The sequence below is a fragment of the Tenrec ecaudatus genome, chromosome 13 (genome assembly GCF_050624435.1).
Source record: "Tenrec ecaudatus isolate mTenEca1 chromosome 13, mTenEca1.hap1, whole genome shotgun sequence".
Taxonomy (NCBI): domain Eukaryota; kingdom Metazoa; phylum Chordata; class Mammalia; order Afrosoricida; family Tenrecidae; genus Tenrec; species Tenrec ecaudatus.
The window spans coordinates 77,577,899-77,601,685 of record NC_134542.1 but is presented as its reverse complement, the minus strand read 5'-3'; the positions used below and the strand labels follow the sequence as shown (position 1 = coordinate 77,601,685).

General features: G+C 40.0%; 1 protein-coding gene across 3 annotated transcripts in view; it reads left to right on the top strand.

The window, feature by feature from the left end:
* SLC4A10 (solute carrier family 4 member 10) overlaps nt 1-23,787 on the top strand; it is a 241,254-nt gene that overhangs the window by 132,570 nt on the left and 84,897 nt on the right. For all 3 annotated transcript variants that reach the window (XM_075528845.1, XM_075528844.1, XM_075528846.1), the window contains 7 exons: nt 1,687-1,844; nt 5,872-5,959; nt 10,679-10,825; nt 16,293-16,393; nt 20,456-20,630; nt 21,155-21,288; nt 21,700-21,945. In XM_075528845.1, coding sequence (XP_075384960.1) covers nt 1,687-1,844; nt 5,872-5,959; nt 10,679-10,825; nt 16,293-16,393; nt 20,456-20,630; nt 21,155-21,288; nt 21,700-21,945 — 1,049 coding nt within the window. The remainder of the gene's footprint in view (nt 1-1,686; nt 1,845-5,871; nt 5,960-10,678; nt 10,826-16,292; nt 16,394-20,455; nt 20,631-21,154; nt 21,289-21,699; nt 21,946-23,787) is intronic.

The window sequence follows — 23,787 nt, the reverse complement described above, 5'->3', positions numbered from 1 at the left end:
ATAGATTGGCTTCAAAAGCTATTTTCTCATTTTAAATTTTACTCTAGGGTATTAACATTTTGTGGTATTCTCTACATGGGAGTGGGGGGGGTTGAATTATTTACTCTGAGATGCTTAAAGATTTATGGAAATTCATACATTTTTCTCATAAAGCCTCATAATTCATGATCAGTCATTTAATCTTCCTTTGGGAAGTTTTGCATTGTAGTAAAGCATTACTAATCTAAATGGCTCTGTAATGTACAAATTTCTCCTAAGTAGAAAAATGCAAAAACACCATAATAAATTGCATGAAATTTAACCTTTTCCCTCTATTAATTAATAAACTAGATTCTATAAAACAGAAATATATATCATATATCATCCTAGTGAATATGATTTATGAATTATTTTAAACTCAGGTTGAGAGCTTTGTAATTTATAATATTTGTCATGTATTTTTGGTTAAGGGCAATTTTACTCTATTAAATCATGCTTCTTTTTAATGTAAAAAGAACATTGGTTTTATGGGATATTTTCAAGGGGATACTGCAGATTATTTGTGTATCCAATTTTTGTGATCAAATGTATATAATCCTTATGCCTTACACTGGGCTTTATAGTTTGTGGAGTCTATTGTTTATATAAAAGGAATTAGTTATAAGACTTCCAAATCGCAGTAATGAGATTGTGATTTTAGGAAGCAGCATATTAATCTAGTCACAATACTGTGCCTGTGCCTCTCTAATAGACTCCTCCTTAGAGTATTAAATAGTTTTATTTCTAAATTAAAATTTGGGGAAAAAGCATTCCCATATCATTAAGCCTACAAACGAATCATCTGGCCTAAAAATGAAAATCCCAGGCTTAACCATACTTGTCCAAACTCTTCTTTCTCTCTCTGGACTATTCCCACTCTGTTTGGCCTCCATCTCATTAATGTAGAAGCATAAATCCAACCATTGAGGCGGATAAACTCATTCTGTTTACCCACAGACTTTTATAAAAAGCGGCTCAAATGAATTTTTAAAAACAAGGTCGGCCTTATAAAGTTGATTTTCAACTCACTGCTTGATTTCCACTGAAGCCCTGAATATAGAAAGGATATTTGTTGTTGCTGATATTTTACATCCCTTCTCAGACCTCACCTGTTGACCTAGCGTTTCTTCTCGCTTAGAAAGTTGCATTTCCTTTTGTGTGCATTCATTTGAATCATTTCATATCAAATTCAGCTATGGCTTTTCAGCAGCTCCAAGTGTTGCGAATTTTATTGTTGTTTTTTCTTAAATTCTCCGCTGAAAACTAAAACGGAAGTATTATCCTGTCAAGGATAGAATGCGAAGAATTAAAAACAATTGCAATAATATGAATGTTAACGTCATAATGCATGCTATACAGCAAATATGATTGCATTCATTTTGAAATAGGCATGTTTCAAATATTAATGATAATGTGTACAAAATAAAGGTAATTAGTAGAAAACGATATCTATCTGGTAATACCCATTTAATTGACTGTAGACTTTTTCCTCCTCTAAAATTTTGTCTGCTAATGTTAAGGAGTACTTTAACGATAACAGCCATGCATATTTGTTTAAATGATATCTATTTATTTAAACTATACCCTATGTGAAGTACTGTGCTAGCATATGATTGAGCATATTGTTGCCTTATCACATCGTCTTATTTTACTTTGTGGTGCTCTCAGGTTGACCTGCATTTTATGAAAAAGATTCCTCCAGGTGCTGAAGCGTCGAACATCCTCGTGGGAGAGCTCGAGTTTTTGGATCGGACTGTAGTTGCGTTTGTCAGGTTGTCTCCAGCCGTGTTGCTTCAAGGGCTGGCTGAGGTCCCGATCCCCACCAGGTAACAGCCAGAAGAGTGTCTTTCGCATGCCTCTCTAACTGTGTGTGTGTGCGTGCGTGTGTGTCTGTGTGTGTGTGTCTGTGAGGAAGAAACAAGGAATCAAATAGCCTTTCGTCGTGAGAGTAGGCCATAGGCTATCTGTTTTCTTGGTTTGGGGATAAGGGAGAAAGGGACAGTGTGAGTGGTGACACCGGGAGGGAAGAGGGTGCAGAAAAGGAGAACTGATCTCGGGGATCTGCATGTAACCTCCTCTCTGGGGGGTGGGCCACAGGAACGTGGGTGAAGGGAGACGCTGGGCAGTGTATGATAAGATAAAATAATAATTTATAAATTATTAAGGGTTCATGAGGGAGTGGGGAGCGGGGAGGGAGGGGGAGGGGGAAAAAGGAAAATGAACTGATTCCAGGAACCCATGTGGAAGCGAATTTTGAGAATGATGAGGGCAACGAATGTATAGGGTGCTTTACTCAATTGATGTATGTATGGATTGTGATAAGAGTTGTATGAGCCCAAATAAAAAGATTTAGAAAAAATGTTAGGGTGTTCTCAAAGATTGCATTAAATGGGAAGCTTAAGAGTGGAAAATACATATATGTATATATTACACATATGGTTAAACTGGAAAAAAAATCTATGCTTTCAAGGATTGTTTTATGCTTGAATGAATAGTCCTGCAAACTACATATATGTGTCCTTATTAAGAAAGCCCCGGTCCTATCAGATGTGTGCTGTATTTCCCTTCAAAGCACAATCCACTTCCCTCACATGAGGTCGAAATTATCACCGATAGTTGCCTCCTCCTGGTAATGTTGCTAGAATCTGGATCAAAAGTACAATTTTAATTTGGCCAGCTGAAGTTTCTTCAATCAAACCATACATAAAAATTATGACAGAAATTATGTAGAAATAGTGTTGTTTGTTATTTATTACTATCTTAGAGATATAGGACAATCCATGGGCAAAACTGAAAAAAAAAGAAAAGAAAAAAAACCCGAGTGTTGCCTTCAGTACTTTACATCCCTAGCCATTTAATCCCTCACTGCTACTGAGTCCATTGTAACTCAGAGTGACGGGTAGAACTGCCCCTGGGGGCTTCCAAGACGGTAACTTTACGGTGGTAGAAAGCCTTATCTTTCCCTCATTGAGTGGCTGGTGGTTTCGAACTGCTGACCTTATGCTTAGTCTTTACTTTCTTCCCTTTTCCCTCATCTTCTTTATGGACAGCCTTGCACTCTGCTCTTACTCTTCACAACCAGCCATGTCTGTCTAGTTTCCTATTTCCGACATGACAGGTGCCCTTTGCTCCACACGGAAGCCGTCTCTGGTGCCGTTCATAGACATCCTCTTCCAAAACCGCACGCCTCGGTCATATTCAAACGAGGAGCGACTCGGGCACTGCGGCAACGAGGCAGCATATTTCCTCTAGGGAGCCATTGGTGTCAACCGAAAGCCAGCTAGTTACATCACTCCCTGCTTGGATCACTCATCAAATCTTCACAAATATATAATCACGAAGCAGGGTGTGAGGCCTTACATGATAAGGGTTCAGGTGGCTAGAATAGAATTCAGGCTTCTTTACCTTTGCCAGACATGGAGGTTTGAGGCAGAAAATTTGATTACAGTTCATCTTATAGAAAGAAATTTCTGCGTATCCCATTTGAGGGCTGTGAAGAATTCTGATACATACCAGATTTCATTTTAAAAGAAGGATGTGCTACACACATTAAAATAATATCTGACTGTAGGATATATTCTACGCACACCTCTGGGAGCTCCTTGAGCCTAGGGTTCAGATTTAGGACCTCAAGGTTGGGTTGATTCTGACTCACAAAGACCCTATAGGGTGGAATAGAACCACCCATACAATTTCCCAGGCTGTAATCTTATCCGGTGAGAGCCCTGTGCCAGGTGGCGCAGTGTTTATGAGGTGCGGTGCAAACCTCGAGGCCAGCAGTTCAAAAAAGATGAGGCTTTCCAGTCCCATAAAGGGTGACAGTCTAGGAAACGCACAGGGACAGCTCTCCCCGACCTATAGGGTCCTTCTGAGTAAGAAACGACTCTATGGCTGTGTTTTGTTTTTGCTTTTAAATCTTCACGGGAGTAGACCACCATATCTTTCTCACCCAGAGCATCTGGGGGAGTCGATCCACTGGCCAAACACTTAACCACTGCATCCTCAGGGCAGCTTTTGGTTTTTAAAATTTTTTCCCTTGTCACCAAGTATACTATTATTTTAGCAGAGTTTAAAAATTCTTTTTCACCCTTCTAAGCAGTGCCTTTCTTCCCACCATTTGTGACCTCTGAGTCCATGGTGGCTAAGAGTGACAACGAACGTTGCTCTCTTTCAAAGGGGAGAAAAATAAAATCCCCAGAAGAAAAGAATAACCACACTGAGGTTGTGCACCCTCACTTTGGAAACGCCAGGTTTATTGTTGACCTCATTTCACACGGCCACAGCAAAGTATGTGTAGAGAGCACAGGAGAAAAAACCGGGGACGCCAAACGGCCACTCTTTGTGGATCGAGTCAAAAGACTAGACCAGTTAGTCAAGAAAGGTGAAAACTGGAAAAGGCGTAGACAAACAGAATAGAGGAGGCTCATTGGGTTCCTAATTACACTTTCTCAGGAGCACAAAGAGCCAGGAGGTGATTACAATGACAACACATAGCAAAAACATCAGCAGATAATGTTTTAGGATTGTACAAATAGCCCACGGAATGGAAATTTCTTAAAAGAATTGTGGTTGGTAAAGCCTCTTCCACTACATCAAATCGCATATGATTTAAATGTATACTGAACCCTTCTAAGTAGTAGAAGTTGACTTAAATTTAAGATTTACACCCACACACAAAAGAGTAACAGTCTATAAAACGTGTCTAATCTTTAAAGTTTCTGATTAAATAAAGGGGAGAATTCAAGTATTTATTTCAGGCCCTCTTGCAGTGCCGCCCATTTTCATTCTTTTTTTAATTTTTATTTATTTTATTTTTTAAATTATTTTATTGGGGGCTCGTACAACTCTTATCACAATCCACACATACATCCATTGTGTCAAGCACATTTGCACATTTGTTGCCATCATCATTCTCAAAACATCTGTTTTCCACTTGAGCCCCTGGCATCAGCTCCTCATTTTTTCCCCTTTCTCCCCATTCCCTCCTCCCTCATGAACACTTGATAATTTACAAGTCACTGTCCAATGTCTCCCTTCACCCACCTTTCTGTTGTCCGACCCATTTTCATTCTTAAGTGCATACACAGTTGAACAGATGAACACCATCAGATTCCATGGCGGGGTGGGGAGGAGGTTCTTCAATTTTCACACTTTCGCTGCATCTGTCACCTTCTCAGAGGCAGGGTCATTACCGCGTCCCCAAAGGTAAAGTGCACACTGATTTCTTTTCACGTGTTCATTGTGACAATGAGTTTGACAGACTGTCCATCTCACTTGGACTGAGGATCACCACACAGCTGGTAATTTTACGACACTAGCCTTGGAATTAAGAAATCACTAACTCCCTATTTTTTCTGCCTACTGACCCTTTAATTCTTGACAATAATTTTTCTCCACCCTACTGTTTATTCAGCCATATTTTTCTATAATGCTACGACACTACCTTTTTTCCTTTCGTCCAAGTGATTTTTCATTTATATGAGTGAGTTCCTTTCCTTTTTATTCAGGAGAGTTTAATTAGGCTGTGTGTCCCACCGTCATTGCTACCCCATTTTCCCTGTGAAGCTCTTCCAAACCCCTGAGATGTCCCACAACTGCGTAGACTCCGTAGGGGAACGCTGAATGAGGAAGCACTGAGATCAAAGTAACCCCTATTCCCATGCTCAAGGAGCTAAAGATGTAAGGCTCAATCATTGCAAAAGCATTCCAATAATAAACCATAAAGAATCATGGAAGTATTTCATGCTAAAATCCCCAGACCAGTATAATATCTTTGAGTGTGAATGATTCTGTACTAAGATTATCTTTACTTTCTACCTTGAAACGTTTCTCTCTTTTCCTTCTTAATTACAGGTTTTTGTTCATTCTCCTGGGACCTCTGGGGAAGGGCCAGCAGTACCATGAGATTGGCAGATCCATCGCAACCCTCATGACAGATGAGGTATTGATTTGAGCCCATTGAGCACCTTTTCCCCGGCTAGTTACACCTAGTTTTTAGAGATCCTGCATGCATGATACTTTGCAGTGAATTAGATTTCTCTGATAAATCACATTTCCCCCAGGTTTCCACAATAAAATTTCCCTTGGGGAAAAATATAGTCCAAAGAGCTTATGAATTCATATTGGTGAATATATTTAAAAAACCCCTCCCCCCAAAAAACCTTGTTTAGTGACATTTAGAATCCAGATGCTACCTTTCCCCTTTTATTACAAGTGTCCCTGTTAAAATCATTGTAAAGCTTGTTTCAGAAAACGTCATTTTCATGTCTAATGAAAGTAATGCTAGCCTATTTGAACGGGATTCCTTCTCAACTCTTTTGTATGTTGAAAAATGTCTATGTATGTTTGAGGGGGCAGGGCAAGCTTTCATCCAAGAAGTTCATGTTTCAGAAATGTCAGATGCTGCAGAGCAGAATGTGAATAGCAGTATCACCGGCACTTTTGATTTATGTTCCTAGAAACTTAATGGAGACAGGTTGCTGTGATGGTTAGGAGGCAAGGAACAGATGTAAAAAAAAAAACACAAAAAAACCAGAAACAAAAGCAAAAAGCAAACCTCCGGAAGAAGCATGAATACAAAATTCAGTATTAAATTATCAAATGGGATTGATATTTTCTGGAATCGAATATAAATAATTTGCTAATGCATTCGACAGGAGAAGCATTCATTCAAAATGCAGTAGTAATGGAATATACAATTCGTATTTTTAAATTACTTTTTCTTGGTGTATGAAATCTATTATATCTATTCAAATGATGTTTTTGTTCAATCGGTTATTGATACACACATGGAGACCAAAACGCTAAACAAAGTGCATCATGTTTTACCAGTTTTCTAAAAGAATCAGCTTAAATTTTAAAAGGCCTCTTGAGGACCAAAGAGCTCTCTAAGCACTAACAGCCTCCTTTCTTTTATGGTCTCTATCCTGGTTAATCCTGTATCCTCATAAATGATACATCGTCGTTGTTTCCATGCTCATTCGTGTCTACTGTTATATCATGTATTAGACACAAAATATTTCATCATCTTGGACCACAGGGCATTACATCTAGACATTTATGGAGCACGGAGTGTGCTGTAATGTGAAGGGGGCACATTCTGTTACGAGGTGCTAAAACATTCAAAGTATATGACCTCTATTCCCTACCACCTGCGTCCACAACTACAAGTCAAGGGTTTTTTTTTTTCCAACAGAAAGATGTCACGAAATCTTTTGTGAGTCATCACATTGGCACAGGATAGCAGAGAAACACTCACCCTCTACAAATTTTAGATGGTGAATCAAAGTAGAGAAGTAATGTCCTTTATTAGTTGAAAACTATCTAACTTTACAACATGCACCAACCATGTGACGGCTCAAGTCCACATGTTTTATAGTTGAAAATGTGTCACTTAATTTTAGGGCATCTTGTAACTCTTTGTGGGCAATGGGATAAAGAAACTGAACCCCACCAGAGTGCTCTGATTTGAAAATAGGGGTCCTGCAATGGACATGGATGAAGTCAGATCAAGTTTGGATACTTTTTAAGAGGGTCAATTTTGTATTGCTCAAAGCACAGCTGATGCAGTTGTTCCATTTATCTCACTGCTTTGAAGGTTATTGAATAGTTAATCATACTTAAGAAAAAAACAATAAATTTATTGTTTATTCATACATTTATTTTGTTTGAGAGGGTAGTGAATTGACTTGTCTTACTAAACTGCAAATTGCATGAGAGCAGTGACCAGATCATATTCATATTTGCGCCCTTGTAAAATCACTTTCCTGACTCACAGAACAGTGTTTGTTGAACTGAGCTCCATTTGCTGGTTTTCTCTCTGTTTGGGGAACTCCATATCGGTAGACTGTCTTTTCTTTTGCTATTTTCAGATTTAGCACAGTGTCTAGCCTTAAATCAGGGTCCAACACATTCTTTTCAAAAATGATTAATGACCAGTGTCTTAGCTATTCTACCAATAGCAATACATCTAACAATTCATTGTACAATTACCTAGTGATGATCACAATCAATAAAATTACAGAAAGAGCTGTATCACAAGGAAAAGCAAAATGATAGGAGATTGTTACAACTGTTATTTGAGGCTGTGCTAATCTTGTTTGAAAGGGGTTAAAGAAGCTTCATTGAAAAAATCAGCTATACATTGAAATCAGATTTGGGGTCAGTCATTCAAAGAGAATGGAGAAGAGCAATTTAAGTCAGTGGCTCATTAAGCTATTGTGGTTCTTGGTCATAGGAAAACCATTGCAAATATAATTTATAATTAAAATATTAACAATTGTGATATGTGTACCTTGGAGGACTTTTTAAATCAATGGAAATCAGCTGTCCTAAGTACTGTAGATACTCAAGTATAAGCTGAACCGAATATCAGCCGCAGCACCTAATTTTACCACAAAAACTGCCTTAAAATATGCTGAAAAAACTTTGCTTATGCTCAAGTATATATGGTATATTTGGGCATTCATCTACTAAAAGAAATATATAGGATTATGTGATATTTTCAATGTTTTTGATTACGCGAAATCAAAATAAGTTTCAAGAAAGTTGCTACTCATTGGAAGAGTTAGGTAACTGAACACTTACAGAATTTAAGGGCATTTATAATTGATAAATGTTCAGTTTATGCCTCATGGCCAGGTAAAGATCTTTAGAAGAGGGTATTCTAGTCCATAAAATCAGAATCTTGAAGAAGGGGCATATGTATTGTCAATATTTTAAAATTTTCTTTCTCAAAATACAACTAAATTATTGCTATATTTTTATGTCTTAAAAATATAGCAATTTTTTCATCACAGCAATTTTTTCTGTGAAATGGTCTCAGTTGAGATAGTTACTTTATTGTGCCAGCCTGGCTGATAAACACAAGTGGGATTAATTGAAGGGCGGAGAGGTAAATGGCTCGGGGAGCCTCGCCTTTCTTGTCTCTCGCTCTTGCTCTTTGATCATCAGACCAGTATGCATCTGCCTTGCTTGTTCTGTGCCTCAATTTACAGGCTACACTACCTGTGGGACGTCTAGCCTGTGGACTGTGTTATTGTAAGTTGAGGTCCTTTTAAGACCACATAATTGAAATTTACATCTCTTGAGCTGGGACTGACAGTTGGTGACCTGGCTGACAGTTGGTGGCCTGCCTTGCTGTTTGCTGCCTGTGCTGGGATAGCCTAGCTCTCTCTACAGAGGACTACTTGGCGGCCCTCGAGACTTGAAGGACTGCCAGTATCCCACAACTCTCTCATGGGAGTGAGTTGCTCTGAGCCATTTGTATTGCTTTATAATTTAACTGTTCATTTCTTGTATTATATATCTATCTGTATATAATTTAGCACTTCATTTCTTGTGTTATTGATCTATCTTTATAAATATATATATAATTATCAGCAATCTGGTTTTATCTCTCTAGAAAACCCTGTCTAAAACAGAAGGCAAAAAAAGTCTTTTAAAATAATTATAATTTTTTCCTGCAACTTAGCCTATCAGACCAGCAGTTGAAACCAATAGTCTAAAAGCGGGACGGAATGTTTGAAAGCAGGACTTTCCTGAAGTCACTGTAATGCAGGCAGGCAGAAGGAAGAATGTAGGAATGCCTAACCTCAAATAGCTACCTGTCCCATTTCATATAATGTGGAATACAGAAATCATCCGAAGGTTTTACGTTTAGTGTAAATTAACTATTCCGGTTTTTCTTTACTTTTCTTTTCGCCGTCTACCCTGGCTATTTCACTTCCCTGTATGTAAACCAGGAGAGGTTGGTTTATGTGGCCGGACTAAGCTTCTAAAATCCCAGTGACTTAAATCAGCAAAGCAAGTGTTGTTTATCCCTCCCTCACGGGCTGGCAGAGGAGCTCAGCATTGTAGTCACCTAGGCAGGCACCCAGACTAATAGAGTTCCACCCAGGCCTCTGTTTTCTTAATCACTATGGAAGACAAGGTAACATAATAAGTCACACACTGGCCCTCAGAGCTTCCATTTGGAGGTGGCATATGTACATTTAATAGGCCACCCCCAATTTCAATAATGGCAGAGAAGAGCAATCATACCATATGGCCAGAAGGAGTTCTGGGATACCTGTCAACAGCTCCAGTGATTATCACAAGGTGTGCGTGTGTGTGTGTGTGTGTGTGTGTGTGTGCGCACATGTGCATGTGCAAGTTTAAAACCTAACATACTTTGAATGACAATGTGCTTTCTGCACATATTGAGGCATAATATATATCCAGAACATTTTATAGAGCATTATCATTTCCAAAATTAAAACACAATTAACCTCTTTTATTAGTATAGGTATTCCTAGATTAAATAATATGACACAATTTAAAAAATATAAAGTTTGATCTCTACATTTAAGCAAATGCTTTCTTCAGAGAGCTTGATTTAGCCATCCTTTCATCCTCGCTTAGCCTGAGCCATGTATTATAACTCCATGGCTTCTCATCCCTTTTGTCCTTCCCCTGACTTTTGGCTTAAGCCATTTTAACATCCACACATAACTAAAATGATAGCATTTTATATCATGTACTTCCTGAGGGCCAGACATGCCCATTTCTTCAGATCCTTATAACAATCTCACATGAGATAAGTGGGAAGTGCAGATAATGGACAAATTAAGATTTTATAACTGCGTTCAGTGAATAAATGCCATTTCTTTTCCTTCTTTAGGTATTTCATGATGTTGCTTACAAAGCTAAGGATCGGAATGACTTAGTATCCGGAATTGATGAATTTCTAGATCAGGTTACTGTTCTCCCTCCTGGAGAATGGGACCCGAGCATCCGAATAGAGCCTCCCAAAAATGTTCCTTCCCAGGTATGTCGATGTGAACACCCTCTGAAAATCCCATCATCTTGTTCTCTTTGAGATATGCATCCTAAAATAGTATAACCTACAAAAAAAGATTCAAGTGATTTAAATTATAACCTTCAGAAGAAAGGGTCTGAAGTTATAATATCGTTAATTCTATGTTGCATACCTCAGTGAACAATTTGACATTTTGATGGTGAACTATTAGAATCACGGATAGTGAAACAACCTACATGTCTGGAAAGATTTTCAACTCAAACTAAAATTATACCAGGCGGGGAAAAGATTAAAATTTTCATTAAAAAAACATAATATGGCTCAAGATAAAGTTCACTACTGTCCCCTGTCACTTTGTGTGATGTCTTGCATGACTTAGAATTGGCAAATCATTAGTGCCAAACATATTATGCTTGGGAAGAATTTATAATTTTATATTTTTATTACCTATATGTGGCTATAGTAGAAAAAAGAAAAAAATATGCCTGTAATCCAGTATGCATTTTAACAAAAAAAGAAATAAAGATTGTTGCTCCTGTTTGGGTGAATTTTCTCAATGGAAATGTGACTTTGGTGAGAGGGGTGATTAAATGTGGTTGTGATCCACTCTTTAGATTGATGCCACAATTCCTACTGATTCTGTTTCTGCTTTTATTTACTCAGCGTTACCTTTGGCCTGTACCCTTGTGAAGTCTAGATTCATTAGATTCCAGTTCCTCAGTTGAAATGACAGATTCCTTAGTCAACTGAGCATTGGACTTGGAAGTGTGTGTATATTAATCTGGGTTGACGAGAGAAACAAATTCATAGGCACTCATGTGTAATAAAGAGCTTTATATAAAAGAGTAATTGAACGTTAAGAAAGCATCCCAGCCCAGTCCAGATCAAGTCCATAAGTCTGATATTAGTCCATATGTCCAATCCTTGTCCATAAATTCCTCTTCAGACTCATGCAGCACATGCAATGATGCCGAATGCAGGAAGATCACAGGCCAGTGGATGGAAAGGTTTATGGATCCTGTGGCGATAGAAGTATCTCAGCGCTGGCAGGTCTTTCCATGTGGCTCCTCCAGCTCCCAGGGCTCTAGTGTAGCCCATGTGTCTTGTCAGAAGGAATGTCTTGCAGGGAGTGAGCCTCTGTCCTGTCTTCAGTGAGCTATTTACCTCCTTAGCAAAAGATCCAAAAGGGGAAACAAAAGTAAGCTTTGGCTCTAATATTGAAGAATGGAAAAATATTGAGTGGCACAGGAAATAGATGACAGAATACACAGAGTCATGATACTAAAATCATTTTATAATCATGTTAGGAGATGGCATATGGCCCAGAACCAATGATCCTGGAGGAACAAGGACAAGCTGCATTGAAGGCGTTAGGGCAGACAGGCTCCAGGAGTTGATAGCATCCCAACTGAAATGTTTCAATGGATGAACGCCATGCTGGAAGTGCTCATCCTGAAAGAAATATGCCACTGACCAGGATAGATCCATATTTGTGCCCATTCCAGAGAAGGGTGATCCAACAGAGTGCAGGCATTACCAAACCACATCATTAATGTCACACACAATGAAATTTTGCTGAAGATAATTTTAAAACATTTACAGCAGTACATAGATAGGGAGTGCTGGATCCATGCCTGATTCAGAGGAAGACGTGGAATGAGGGATATCACTGGTAATATTAGGTGCCTCTGTACTGAAATAGCGAACACCAGAAATAAGCAGTCTGTATTTTATCGCCCATGCAAAGGCATTCAACTATGTGTATCGTAACAAATTATGGATAATACTGAGAAGAATGGGAATTCCGAGCACTGAAGTCATCCTTGTGTGGCACCTGTAGCTAGACCAGGAGACAGTTGTTTGAGCCTGAGGATATTGGATAGATTAAACTCAGGGGAGTTGTGTGTTAGGGTTGTATCCTTTTACGAAATTAATTCAATCTATATGCTGAGCAAATAATCCGAGATGTTGAACTACATGAAGGATCAGGATCAGGATAGGAGGAAGGCTTATTCACAATTTGTGATGTGCAAATGACACAACCTTGCTTGCTGAAAGTGCAAAGAACGTAAACCACTGATGAAGATCAAAGTCGACAGCCTGCAGTGTGCATCACAGCTCAGCATCAAACAGAGATCTGGATGAATCTGATTCACAACTGCATGAATAAGCAATATCGTGACAAACTGCAAGACTGAAGTAGTCGAAGATTTTCTTTTGCTTGGATCTACAATCAACACCGACAAAGGCAAATGATTTGTTGCTCAAATCAGCAAACGGCCTCTTTATGGATACCAGTTTGAGAACAAAGCTGACGAAGTCATGGCATTTTAATGGCCTTACATGCACGCGGAAGCTAGAGAATAAGCCGGGTGGATGGAGAAAACATGATGCCTTTGCATTGTGGCGCCGACAAGGATATTGAATATGCTGTGCTAGATTGACACAGCAGCTGCAATCATGACCCAAACCTGAGCAAAGATTGTGAGCATGGCGCAGGCGCAGGAGGGGTTTTGTTCTGTTGTGCATATGGGTAAATCAGAACCAACCGTGCAGCACCTCATAATAGCATTCCTTTTTCTACTTTTGATGTTATAAAAGGTAAATAATAAGCAATCATTAATTATTGGTAATTAGAGAAATTCAGTGAACATATTAGTACACCGAGAGACCTTTAAAATCAGCTGTCAATCAGTTCAAATATTATTTTCTTTATTATGCTCCTTGATATGCTGGAGCAAACAGATACGTTGGGATTGATTTCTGGTTGTCTGTCAGGTCAGAACGAATTTCATAATACTGTTACGATGTTATTAACATGGAATTCATCTAAAGTCAAGTATTTCTTATAATATTTTATCTAACAGAAATTATGTCTTGGGGTCAAATTGAAGCATGGGAACTCTATTTTTTTCTCATATTTTTATGAGCCCCTTTTAAATTAAAATTTATTACTGGAGGTTGCATTTTGGGATGTTAAAGTAAATGTAGCATTCTAGGAAGAATCTAGACATGTGGGTTCAGGCACTATTTTTGTATGATCTTCAATAGATGCCTTGATGTCTCTGTACTAATCTTTATACCAGAGCTGCCCAAGAGAAAGTTCTTCAGCAATGGCAATTTCCTGTGTCGGCTCTGTCTAATAACCCAAACCACCACTGTGCCCTTAAAATGTGGCCAGTGCAATGAACCAACGGAATTTTCAACTTCACTTAATGGAGTTCATTTTAATTTATGTGGCAACATGAACTTGGTAGCTTCCACACTAGACAGCATAATTCTTTATGAGGAGTTTAAATGAGATATTTTCTCTATGCTTCCTTAGATATTAATACTCCAAATGATGAGTGCCTTATTTCATTATAGGTATTATAAAATGTTTTTCTTTTAAAAATGGAATAGGATCAATTAAAGCATATTAAGCACCCTGAATTCATACTCAAGCAACTAACATTCTCTCTGTGGGATAATTATGGTGTTTAGTCTTCTGAATGTATACAACACACCCATAATCTCTTTTTTTGGACTTTTTTTTTCATGATGATGATTTATTTATTAATTTCAAATCATTTTATTGGGGGCTCTTACAGCTCTTATAATAACCCATAAATCCATGGGTCAAACATATTTGTACATGTCTTGCCATCATTCTTTTCAAAAGATTTCCCTTTTACTTGAGCCCTTGGTATCAGCTCCTCCTTTTTATTCTTCCTCCCCTCCCACCCTCATGAACCCTTGATAAATTATAAATTATTATTTTCTTCATCTCTTCCACCATCTGCTGTCTCACTTCTTCCATGTTTATGTTGTTTGTCACCCTGCGGGGGGAAGGAGGGAGACATCGATCATTGCAATCGGTTCCCCTTTTCTCCCCCCACCTTCCCCCTACCCTCATGGTATCGCTGCTCCCATTACTATTCCTGAGGGGTTTATCTGTCCTGGATTCCGTGTGTCGAGAGCTCTTATATGCACCGGTGGACATGCTCTGGTATCGCAGTATTTGTAAGGTAGAACTGGGATTCTGATAGTGGGTGGTGGTGGTAAGCATTCAAGAACTAGAAGAATTTTGTGTTTCGTCGGTGCTATAATGCACACTGGCTGGATTATCCCTTTGTTTTGACCCTTCTGTGAGAGGATGTTCAATTATTTACAGATGGGCTTTGGGTCTCCACTCCACACCTTGTCATTCGCATCAAGATGATTGTTTTTTTTTTGGGGGGGGGGGGACGGTTCTCCTGATGCCTGACACCTGGTCCTGTTGACATCTCATGATCACACAGGCTGCACACCCACAATCTTAAATAATTTCCCTTTGAGGGAAGAATAATCTGTTACTTCATTAAAAACCCTGAGCACATTCATGTCAGCACTCCTCATGATCACACCGTGCTTACAGCCTCAACGTCTTTGCTCATCTTTCCTGCCGTGCATTTACTTCTCAATCCGCTACCCTGTGTGGATGCCACTCAATCTGCTACCCTGTGTGAATTCCACCAATCCACTACCCTGTGTGAATTCTACTCAATCCACTACCCTGTGTGAATTCCACTCAATCCGCTATCCTGTGTGGATGCCACTCAATCCGCTACCCTGTGTGGATGTGCTTGCGATGCTGGCACTGAGAGAAGCATTCAAATAACCACGTGGACTGGCCCACATAGAATCAGGCCCACATCGCTCAAGTGGGCCATGCGTCCTTCATCCAGTCCTCTTTTTCTAGATGTCTATTTCAGACCTTTGCTCGCAAGCCTTCAGCACATCCTTCCTGATCCTCACTCTCTGATGCTGACTTGTTTCCTACATCTCCTGAGAAATTGGCAAAGATCAAAAGGAAGCGTCCACTTCTACCAGCCCGCACCTCATCCTCACATACTCCACCTTATCATTTATTCCTATTGATGATCTGAAATCACTTTCTCTTTTGTACACTGGATCCTCAGTCATCAGCCCTTTATTCTGTATTGCATTGTCTTCATTAGCTTATGACCAGCTGTTATGTCTCTATTCTGACAGCAGCTAAACTTTCCGAATTAAATTGTACCATCTCATAGCTGACACCTTCTAAGCCACCTCATCCCCATCATGTTTTCGCTCTGTACCCTTGTCTGACTGCATTTTTCTTCGTGGCTCCTGTCTCCACTTGACCTCCTCAGTTTATTGTCTGTCTCCACTGATAGATGCCTTTGGAACTTCACTTTCTATTTCAAACACCCCTACCAATGAATGGCACATATTGGGCACCTAATAAAGGAATATATGAATGTCCATCACTTTACTGAACTTTCAACTATATTATGAGATAGATACTGTTGTTCTCTCGAGTTAATAGGGAACTTTATAGGAAGCTATGCAATATTGCAGAGGTCATGTATCAAACGGGGAAAACTTAGCCGCTCGGGGCATGACAGTAAGGAGAAGATATTGCTTTGGGTGCTTGCAATGAACTAGAACTTGAAATCTAATGAACTTCCCACAGGAAAAGAGGAAGATTCCGGCTGTGCCAAACGGCACCGCTGCTCACGGGGATGCCGAGCCCCACGGAGGCCACAGCGGGCCTGAACTCCAGCGAACAGGAAGGTTAGTGGGGGAAAAATACAGAAACCATTTTTAAGGAAGTTTAAAGAACAAATGTATATGACTATTCTCACATGTCAGAAAAAGTGCCGTGCTGAGATCTAATTTATTTTGTATTTCTAATATCGATTCCCCTAATATCTATACTTCAGAAGTGAACATGCTTTTTCATTTGACTGCTCTGGAATTACTGCTGATTGTTGTCCTCGTGGACACACCATTATATTTTATTTCACCGAGTCTTTCATGCTGCTGTGTATAAAGTGCTTTCACAGATTATTAAAATGAATAAGAAAACTGTCAGCTGACCCATCCATAATACCTGTTGAAAGATTTAAATATAAGATAGAAACAAAAATAAACACCAAGAACTCTTGTAGCTCATATCTGTTTAAATACAAGTAGCAATGTATATAATGGTATTTTTATTAATATGACTGTGATTTGGGAAGAGCTATATGATTTATTTTTCTAATCACACATTTTTGAAGAGATGAAAGCTTCAATTTATTTCTTAAAGTGGTTTTTCGTGGTGAGTTTTTTTGGACAGCTTGTCTCTCTACAAGCAATGTGTGAGCAGAAAATCAGGAACTCCTGGGTGGGTCTCTCTTCAGGGACTCCGTGTGCACAGCCTCCATTGCAGCTGAAGGCAGATGCTGAAGCTCGGCAGGACCGGCGTGTCCCTCCCCTGGCCGTTGTCATCGTTATTTATCATCATTGCTCTGCGTCCTGCGCGCCCTGCAGCCTCTAGGCTGGCTTTCCCATTCCTGACAATGCTATGCATTTTGCTCATTCGGAGTTCTCGCCCCATCTCTGTTTTGGCCTTGAGGAAATGCCCTTTACCATCTTCCCCAGGCTCCATAACTAATTTGAAATAATTCTTCTGTTTTTTCATTTACCCTCCACTGCACATTTTATTATCCATTTGTTTGCATCCATAGTTTCAGATGTTGTCCTTTTCTTGGGCGGTTCTCTCTTTCTTTTTCAGGTGTTAATTGTCCCTCATAACTTTTTATTCCTCTTTTCTTTTCTCCCAAAGTTCGCGTTTTCTTACTGCTTCCTCAATCCTCCCAGGTCACCAATATCCAGTCTCTTCGCTTCTTCAGAGTTTTCCACAGATCCTGCTGCTGACTTGACCTGACTAGCCATTACTCATTGGCCCTCCCGCGTTGCTGGAGCACATCTGGGCTGCTCTGGCACTGTTCTCTGTAATGAACTCCCTTCGGGACTTAGGTTCTTACTGCTAAGAGCACCTGTGTTAGACAGTAATGGAACAGCGATTCAAACTAATGTATGCTCCAATAAGCAAATAACTAGAAAGCAGGGGTCGAGCATAACGCGGTATCTAATGCTAAGTATTAAGTATGAATTAATACTTCATAACCTTCTCAAATTGCTTTGGGGATTAGGTGAGGTATAAAGAAAAGAGTTGACAAGATAAGTAAGCCAATAGAATGACTTTGAATTGTGACTTTGACTAAGTTAACAAGCCATTCAGAATGATTCCCAAGTAAATATATGCTTCTCTTTTTTTTAATCAAAATAGATAGATGAACATAAGTTAGTCTTTGTGGGTATGTGAATTTTACAGATACTCTGCATTATAAATTTCCTGCTTTTCAATTATAATTTTGTTTCTTTCAATACTTTACTATTCTTCATCAGTCTGATGGAAGCAACCAATAGGAACGCAGTGATTGGTCACTCACATCATAGTACGATAGTTATTTATATATTACACTTATGCCTACAGAGCCCTGGTCATGCAGTAGTTACTTCTTGGGCTGCTAATGCAAGGTCGGCAGTTCAAAACCACCAGTTCCTCTGTGGGAGAAAGATGAAGCATTCTACTCCCATAGAGTTACAACCTCAGAAGCTCAGAGGAGCCATTTTCCCTGCCCTACAGGTCACTGTGAGTCAGGATCAGTTGATAGCTGTGAGTTTCTTAGACCTGCGGAGCCGTGGTGACTCACACTCATGAGCCATTCATAGGAAAGGGCTGAGGCTGCCTGTCCCCACAACAATGTACATTCTTGGAAACTCCAAGGAGTAGCTCCATGCTGTCTTAGAGGGTTGCTATGAGACAGAAGTGACCCGATCACAGGGAGTTGATTTTTATTATGCTGAGATTAAGTTAAGCAAACAATAGGTACAACTTGTAGTTATATTGAATAGTCCCAACATTCTTATAGCCAATCAAAAGCAGAAAACAATAATTTTTAGAGTGATTAATAAACTTCTAGATTGTTAAAATAACAAAAGTTTAGTGCTTTTGTATCTCCAAGCATAGTCAGCACATTGTCATTAGCCTTCATGTAGGAACTCAATCATAGTCTCACACATTTTAAATAGCGTTTTTGTTCTATAGCATTTTCTGAAGCTAAGTGCTACATTTGCATATGGTTATTAAATGCTCAAAGAATAAGAATACCTGTTTATTAATGCTCTCATACTCTCAGAACATTTTAGACTTAAAAATGTTAGCAGCATTTCCTGATTAAATACTCCCCACCCACCCCTACTTCGCCTGACAAACAATCCTCCTTCAAATATGTCTGTGTGCGTTTTTGGATCTCTTTTGGCACAGGTGAGTTTATACCAAGTAAGGTGATTAATGAGGTGTCAGGCTTTAGTGGTTCAGACTCACCCCTCTGTAGTGAGATGTTATCTGCTCCCGTAAAGATGTACAGTCTCAAAAAACCCTGTGGAGGGCTGCTGAGTTGAAATCGGCTTAACCGTAGTGATATTTCTTGGGTTTAGTGGCAATGTGATTGATATGCTTGGTTGCTAACCAGAAGGTCAGTGGTTTGAATCCACTAGCTGCTCTGCTGAAGAAAGATGTGGCAGCGTGCTTGTGAGTATAGACATTTGCAGCCCTGGAACCCCTGGGACAGTTCTATTCTGACCTGCAGGTGTCTCTGAGTCAGAACTCACTTAGTAGCAGTGGGTAAGAGGGAAGGCCATGAGGAAGGTACATTGGTTGCTCTGGGAAAGGACCATCTGCTCTGAGAGAGAAAGAAGTACGGGTTGCTTTCTTAATGATGATTGCCTTGGAACCGCTGGGCTGTAGGGGCACAATGCGTTGGAGTCTACTCAGTTCGGGGAAGGTCATTATTTTCTAGCTAAGGATCAACATTGGAATATGTTTAGAGAATAGTGAATCAAAGTTGTATTTATTCAGGTTGGTTATTATAAGGCTCCCTCTTCAACCCAAATCATCCATTCTATTCTGACTTGGTGGGGCTGTGGACTAGGCCTTGGACTTCTATCCCATCTCTCTGCTCCTGTAAAAAGTTACAGCCTCAGAAACCTATGGAGGGTCAGTCTGAATGGAACTTGACTGACAGTGGGTATTTTTATGGCTCCCCTAAAAATTAAAATGTCCCTGGAATCTGCCTGCCTATACCCAGAAAGCCATATAGATGTCTGCCTGGGATAGTCTGGTGAGAATATTTCTTTTGAGAAAGGTAGAGGGAGTAGGTAACTGGAATCATGGTAAAATCTTGCCATTTGGTGGTGTAGGGGGTTACCAGGTGAGCTGCCAACCACAACATCAGCAGTTCAAAACCACCAACCAGTCTCCTTACAGGAGAAAGACATAGCTTTCTATGCCCATAAAGCATCACACCCACACGGGCAGTTCTGCTCTGTCCTATCGGGTCGCTGTGAGTCAAAATTGATGTTAGTGAGGGAGTTTCTCTCTTGGATAATGGTCGGTCTTGGCTTCTACAAAGGTATCTTATTATCCCTCACCCCTTTTTTTGGTCATGCTAAATGGAACATAAACAATTAAAGGGTGGTGGGTCTGTGTTTTGGAGAGTTGAGTAAGCCTTGCTTGAGAGAATCTGGGTCTTTGGTTATGGACACAGCATTTTGTTAGGGACTAAGGAAACACAATGATGCAAAGCTGCTCCTATCGGTCACGATATACAATGCCACGGGTTAATATGGATCTTACTTCTTCTGATGGGAAACTTATTCTGGAACTGGGCCACCATGCAAGTGAGCATTTTGATTCTGTACCTTGTATACCTGGGTTTCATTATTGTGTTTTCCCCATCTCAGGATCTTTGGGGGACTTATATTAGATATCAAAAGAAAAGCGCCATACTTCTGGAGCGACTTCCGAGATGCTTTCAGCCTGCAGTGCTTAGCGTCGTTCCTGTTCCTCTACTGCGCCTGCATGTCTCCGGTCATCACGTTCGGAGGACTGCTGGGAGAAGCAACGGAAGGTCGTATAGTATGTATTCTCTTTTGCTCAGAACTTCGAAACGCAACCAGTTTTTGAGATCCACAGTCAGATAAGCGAACCTTTCAGTTTGGATTCTGCTATGAAGAGAGATTTGATGTATGGTCTGCCGGATAAACTTCCATAGACATTTCCAGGACTGCTAGTGAACTTGGCAATCTGAGAGCAGAATAGCTCCGAACAAATTGTTTTGAGTCTTGCACAAGGTTCTGTGCACATTCTCTGATGCTTCCCGTAGACACAGAGCAGGCTCTGCCCAGGCACGTATCCTGAATATGTTTAAGCTCTCAATATGGCAACCGGAAGGTGAAATAAGGAAGGTGGAGAGGATACACCCCCACGCTCGACATTTATTGTTTACCTGTTGTTCTCACTCATTTGATCATGCTCGCCCTTCAGGTCCTACCAGAAGTTGCTAAGCTTGCCACGTATGCGTGCATTTTATGCAGGTCCTCGCTGGCTGCAGTGATTGGCTGTGCGGCGTCAGTAACGGGACCATTTATATCTCTGTACAGAGTGCCATTGAATCTCTCTTTGGAGCGTCCATGACTGGGATAGCCTATTCTCTCTTCGGTGGACAGCCGCTGACCATTTTAGGAAGTACAGGACCAGTGTTGGTGTTCGAAAAGATTTTGTTTAAGTTTTGCAAGTAAGTGTGACCCACCTTTGACCCTTAGCCCCTTTCTATACCCTTTACTGTGTCTACGTTCTCCTGGCATCACATTTTGAGTTCTCTGGGGAGAGGAGAAGACGCCTCCAGTGATTTAGTTGGCCATTTTTGCCTCTCCATTGACATAGAGGGAAAGTAAAGTATTGATGTGTACTGCTACGTAATGTTTATCAAAATAAAATTCAGTTCCAAGCGCTGAAACACTCCTTGTTTTTCCCCTCTCTCAGATGTCCCCTGTAGACAGCATCTTGAGTTTTGTGACTCATGCAATATGAAGCTTTAAAAAATTTTTTTACTTCCTAGATTAGGCTTGTTTCCATTTACTTAAAATGGTGGGAGGCTGCTCAATGACCTTCTCTCTCTGTGTGTCCTTGCTGTTCCTCTTCGTAGAGAATACGGGCTGTCATACCTGTCTCTCAGGGCCAGCATTGGCCTTTGGACGGCCACGCTGTGTATCATACTTGTGGCCACCGACGCCAGCTCACTTGTCTGCTACATCACTCGGTTCACGGAAGAAGCCTTCGCTTCGCTCATCTGCATCATCTTCATTTACGAGGCCCTGGAGAAGCTGTTTGAACTCAGCGAATCATATCCGATCAACATGCATAACGATTTGAATCTGCTGACACAATACTCGTAAGTACCACCTACCCCGTTGGCTTCTGGGCTTTTCTTTTTATAAACATGGCTGTTGTTATAAGAACTATGAGGAGCTCACTCAGCAGATAGAGTACCTTAAATTGATTCATGACCTAAATCGCAGACTCACAGAGTCGAATTTTAAAAGTCATCGAATCAGCCACTCATGTGCTCCTTGAGTTCTCATTAGAGCATCACTGCCAAGAATATCTCTGCGACATTCTATTTACTGAGTGTTCACCAACACCAGGAGATAGGGAACAAGGCCAGCGTTACTGTCCAGGGTTTTTATTTGGCCAACATTTTTATTATTATGCCTTTCCTTTAGGGCCTTTTCAATTTATAATAAATCCAAACAGATGTAGTGGTAAAACGTTAACGTTACATATTGAGAGCAATTAGATAACATAATTTCACTGGTTTGAAATTATAATCATATTTATGAAAATATGATTACAATGTGGATAAAATCATTGAATTTCCATTTCATCTTGCTTTTAGAAGTTAGGACATTTATGATGGAGGTACTCAGATATTACTCTTTGAAGGTGGTATTAAAAGTTTTGGATTATAGATTGATTAGACTAGTTGGTCTATGTAGGTTTGATAAGCTAGGAATTTGAAATGTCTCTATGTCTACAGAGTATCTGTAGCCATTAAATAATTCTTTTCTGTGATCTAATTATTGACCTTCTTTGCATTTATGTATATAGTTTGAGAGAGCAAATATTTAAAGTAATAGGTCCTTTAAGAATCAGTTATACCAAGGGAGCAACAAGTGGTCCAAAATTACTGGCAAGGAGGTTGTGAGAAGCCTGGTAGGGATTCAGCAAAGGCAATGTAACCGAGGGAAATTACTGAAACCCAAATGAAGGCTGAGCATGATAATGGGACAAGAGGAAAGTAAAAGGAAATAGAGGAAATAACTAGGAGACAAAGGGTATTTATAGAGGTCTAAATATAGGAATGTAGATATATAAATATATTTATATAGGATGGTGGGGAAATAGTTCTACGTGCATAAATTTATAGGTTTAGTATTAAGGCAGCAGATGGACATTGGATCTCCACTCAAGTACTTACTCAATTCAAGAACACTTTGTTCTATTGAATTGGCATTCCATGATGCACACCTTCCCGACACGATCACTGAAGACAAATGTGTGCATAAGCAAATGTGGTGAAGAAAGCTGATGGTGCCCGGCTATCAAAAGATATAGTGTCTGGGGTCTTAAAGGCTTGCAGGTAAACAAGCATCCATCTAGCTCAGAAACAAAAAAGTCAACATGGAAGAAGCACACCAGCCTGTGTGACCATGAGGTGTCGAAGGAATCAGGTATCAGGCATCAAAGAGCAAAAAAATCATATCATTGTAAATGAGGGTGAATGCAGAGTGGAGATCCAAAGCCCATCTGTAGGCAACTGGACATCCCCTTACTGAAGGGTCATGGGGAGGAGCCAAGCCAGTCAGTTTGCAGGGTAGCAATGATGAAACATACAACTTTCCTCTACTTCTTAAATGCTTCCTTCCCACACTATCATGATCCCAATTCTACCTTACAAATCTGGCTAGACCAGAGGATGTAGACTTGTACAGATAGGAACTGGAAACACAGGGAATCCAGGACAGATGACCCCTTCAAGACCAGTGGAAAGAGTGGCGATACCTGGAGAGTGGAGGGAAGGTGGGATAGAAGGGGGGAACAGATTACAAGGATCTACATATAATCTCCTCCCTTGGGGTTGTACAACAGAAAAGTGGGTGAAGGGAGACTTCGGGCACTGTAAGATATGACAAAATGATAATAATTTATAAATTATCAGGGGTTCATGAGGGAG